The sequence below is a fragment of the Priapulus caudatus genome, unplaced genomic scaffold (genome assembly GCF_000485595.1).
Source record: "Priapulus caudatus unplaced genomic scaffold, Priapulus_caudatus-5.0.1 Scaffold1193, whole genome shotgun sequence".
Taxonomy (NCBI): Eukaryota; Metazoa; Priapulida; class Priapulimorpha; order Priapulimorphida; family Priapulidae; genus Priapulus; species Priapulus caudatus.
This window is the reverse complement of record NW_014578254.1, coordinates 70,929-74,338: the sequence shown is the minus strand read 5'-3', so window position 1 is coordinate 74,338 and position 3,410 is coordinate 70,929. Positions and strand designations below refer to the sequence as shown.

At 42.3% G+C, this 3,410-nt stretch overlaps 1 protein-coding gene across 1 annotated transcript in view; it reads right to left on the bottom strand.

Annotated features, from left to right (window-relative positions):
- LOC106815761 (ATP-binding cassette sub-family A member 5-like) overlaps positions 1-3,410 on the bottom strand; it is a gene marked incomplete at its 3' end in the record, with an annotated part of 59,677 nt that overhangs the window by 17,928 nt on the left and 38,339 nt on the right. The window contains exons 10-11 of the mRNA XM_014820268.1: positions 2,236-2,411; positions 1,033-1,262 (exon numbers count right to left, since the gene is read on the bottom strand). Of these exons, the coding sequence (XP_014675754.1) occupies positions 1,033-1,262; positions 2,236-2,411 (406 nt within the window). The remainder of the gene's footprint in view (positions 1-1,032; positions 1,263-2,235; positions 2,412-3,410) is intronic.

The following is a 3,410-nucleotide window of genomic DNA, read 5'->3' as shown; positions in this document are numbered from 1 at the left end:
GTGGACTTGAGAATATCACATGTAAGTACGAGACTGAGGGTTAACTGGAGTGTAAGCATAAATTATTTTAGTCCAAAAACTCAATGTTAGCGCTGACACAACGAGCAGTGTGTGGAGAATAACGACTGTGATTTTTGCTATAATGTGTGAACATCGCTTGAGTACTATGACAGATATCACCTTGGGCTGAACTGTCAGCAGAATGGTGACAGCTTAATAACAAGAGTAATTCACCCATACCTAGCTATTGATGAAAGTGTCTAAGTCATCAAACATGAAGCCAGAAACATTACCTAATCAAAAAATATAACCTTTGAACTTAAACGCAGTAATAGTCAATCATCATAGACCAATATCGGTGCTCCCTCTACATACACCCCACACTCAGCAAGGAGCGAGATCAAGTAGCAGACTAGATCTCACATGTGTAGTTCTCACAATCTCTTCCACTCTATGATCTATCTCTACCAGCATTCATAGCAATTTTACTCATCAGCGCACTAAGTATCTGTGTAGTTCTCAGTATCTCATCCACTCTATCATCTATCTCTACCAGCATTCAGAGCAATTTTACTCATCAGCACAGTATGTATCTGTTCCATTATCGCTATCTCATCCACCCTATCATATATCTCTACCAGCATTCTGAGTAATTTCACTCATCTGCACAGTATGTATCTGTGTAGTTCTCACAACCTCTTCCACCCTATTATACATCTCTAGCAGCATTCAGAGCAATTCCTCCTCATCAGCACAGCATGTATATCTGTGCCGTTATCACTATCTCATCCAACCTATCATATATCTCTACCAGCATTCAGAGCAATTTTACTCATCAGCACAGTATCATTGTAGTTCTCACAATCTCTTCCACTCTATCATCTATCTCTACCAGCATTCAGAGCAATTTTACTCATCAGCGCAGTATCAGTGTAGTTCTCGCTATCTCTTCCACTCTATCATCTATCTCTACCAGCATTCAGAGCAATTTTACTCATCAGCACAGCATGTATCTGTGTAGTTATCACTCACGTCAGGTGGTAGCCAATGCCGAACCGACTCTTAAGGAAGAAGGATGAGCCGACACAGCGCAGGCGGCCGCTGGACATGATCGCCTTGCGGTCAGCGAGGATGTCGGCCTCGTCCATCATGTGCGTGGTCAGCAGGATGATGCGGCCCGGCCGCAGCCTGCGCAGCAGACTCCACACCTGCCGGCGCGAGTACGGGTCCATGCTCGCCGTCGGCTCGTCAAGAAACACGACCTGCCCACAAGAGATATGCTCCGTAGGTGTGTGCGTGTCTGCGTGAGTGTGTGTGTGTGTGCATCATATTTTAAATTTTCCGGTCACTCTCTTATTGGCATTATTCCTATATTATTATTGTTGTTGTTGTTATTATTATTTTTATCATCATTATCATTACTTTTATTATTACTGTTATTATTATTATCATTACTATTCAGAGTGGATGTAAAAAAAATATTATTTCGCAAATAGAATCGATCGAGCTTCTATCTTGTCACTACATACATTGACAGATGTGAAATGTTCTATAGCTTAATATCAATATCAGAGGCAGATGCAAGATATCTTATTATCACCGTGAGCTGTTTCTTTACTGCACTGTTGTTTTCCTTAATTTATTTATTTAACCAATTAGTAAGACATCTTTGCTTATTCATTTCATATTAGAGATTAGAGACCAAAATTATTAGAAGTGCAAAAATAAAAGTAAAGAAGTTTTTCAAATAATGCAACAGTCAAACACATACTAGCTAGTGGAGTGGTATCTGTTACCTTCGGATCGCCGATAACAGCAATACAGAGAGAGAGCTTGCGTTTCTGACCTCCACTCAGCTTACTAGCTGGTGTATCAGCTTTCTCCATCAGACCAACTTCCTCAAGCAAAGTCTTAATCTACAGTTAAGTGTTAGAACTTGACATAAATTGGCAGCAAATAAACACCCTTACTATATATATCACACTCACCGTTTCAGTTCAAGACTCTTAACCTCAAATATAATTGAGAGGAAATTTCATTTCCCAAGCTATCACCTATAAGGGAGCAAGCATGGTTGTATATCCGCTCTTCCAAGTTCCATGCTCGACATTGAATTAATGACTGTGTTAGGCAAAATTGTCTAGTACGTAACTACATGCATGTAACGCAGCATTAATATGGTTCATGTGAATTGACAGGTAGCTCCCCTTGTAGGCTTATAAACGCATAACCCACCTCGGCATTGAGTCGAGCAGGCACTACCCCCTTCAGACTAGCAAACACCTCCAAGTGTTCACGGGGGGTGAGAACGTCAAATAGAATGTCTTGCTGTGGACACACACCCGTCATCCCCCGGATAACGTCCATGTCTGACGGCTTGGCGATGTTTAACCCATAGATACTGGCGCAACCTGTAGAGCAAGTGATTTTGCATGAGACATTGCAAAAGCATATATGTGTAGATAGATGAGTGGCGGTGCGCAAGCGCGAACCACTTACAAAAAATCAAAACAAAGACGAGATATCTCGAGTTATTGCCGCAGTGATGACTTCATCTTCATGCCTGACTGTAGACCTGCATACAGCCATTCTTGCTGCATACAGCCATACTGCATACAGCCATTCATGCCTACCTGCATCTATGGGCACTGCAGTGCATTTACGCAATTGACCAAACGTGTTGCAACTGTATTTACACACACGACCATACCTACTGTCCATATTTACACACACGACCATACCTACAGTCAGTATTTACACACACAACCATACCTACAGTCAGTATTTACACACACAACCATACCTACAGTCAGTATTTACACACACGACCATACCTACAGTCAGTATTTACACACACGACCATACCTACAGTCAGTATTTACACACACAACCATACCTACATTCAGTATTTACACACACAACCATACCTACAGTCAGTATTTACACACACAATCATACCTACAGTCAGTATTTACACACACAATCATACCTACAGTCAGTATTTACACACACAACCATACCTACAGTCAGTATTTACACACACAACCATACCTAAGGATATGTTGAAAAGCATGAAGCATCGCGCAGCGCTGAAGCAAAAACTGGTCGAACGGAGTTAGTGAACATACCTCCGATCTTATCGCACAGACTCCCACAGCGTTACTGGAAAACGCGCCAGGCGACTTGTTTTCGCAGAGGCAATTCGGTCCTGAATACTTCCAGACTCCGTCAATTCGTGCCGAAGCGACGGGGAAATGAAGGGACAGAGACTGGGAGAAGACGATGGAGGAAAATCTACGCCGACGCCAAGGAGAAACGCTAGGGAGAGCGGTACATACGCAACACGGGTGACAACCGTGTTGGTCAGAGCAGAAGAAAGTGATCAAACTTACAACAGACTTCAAACGCAA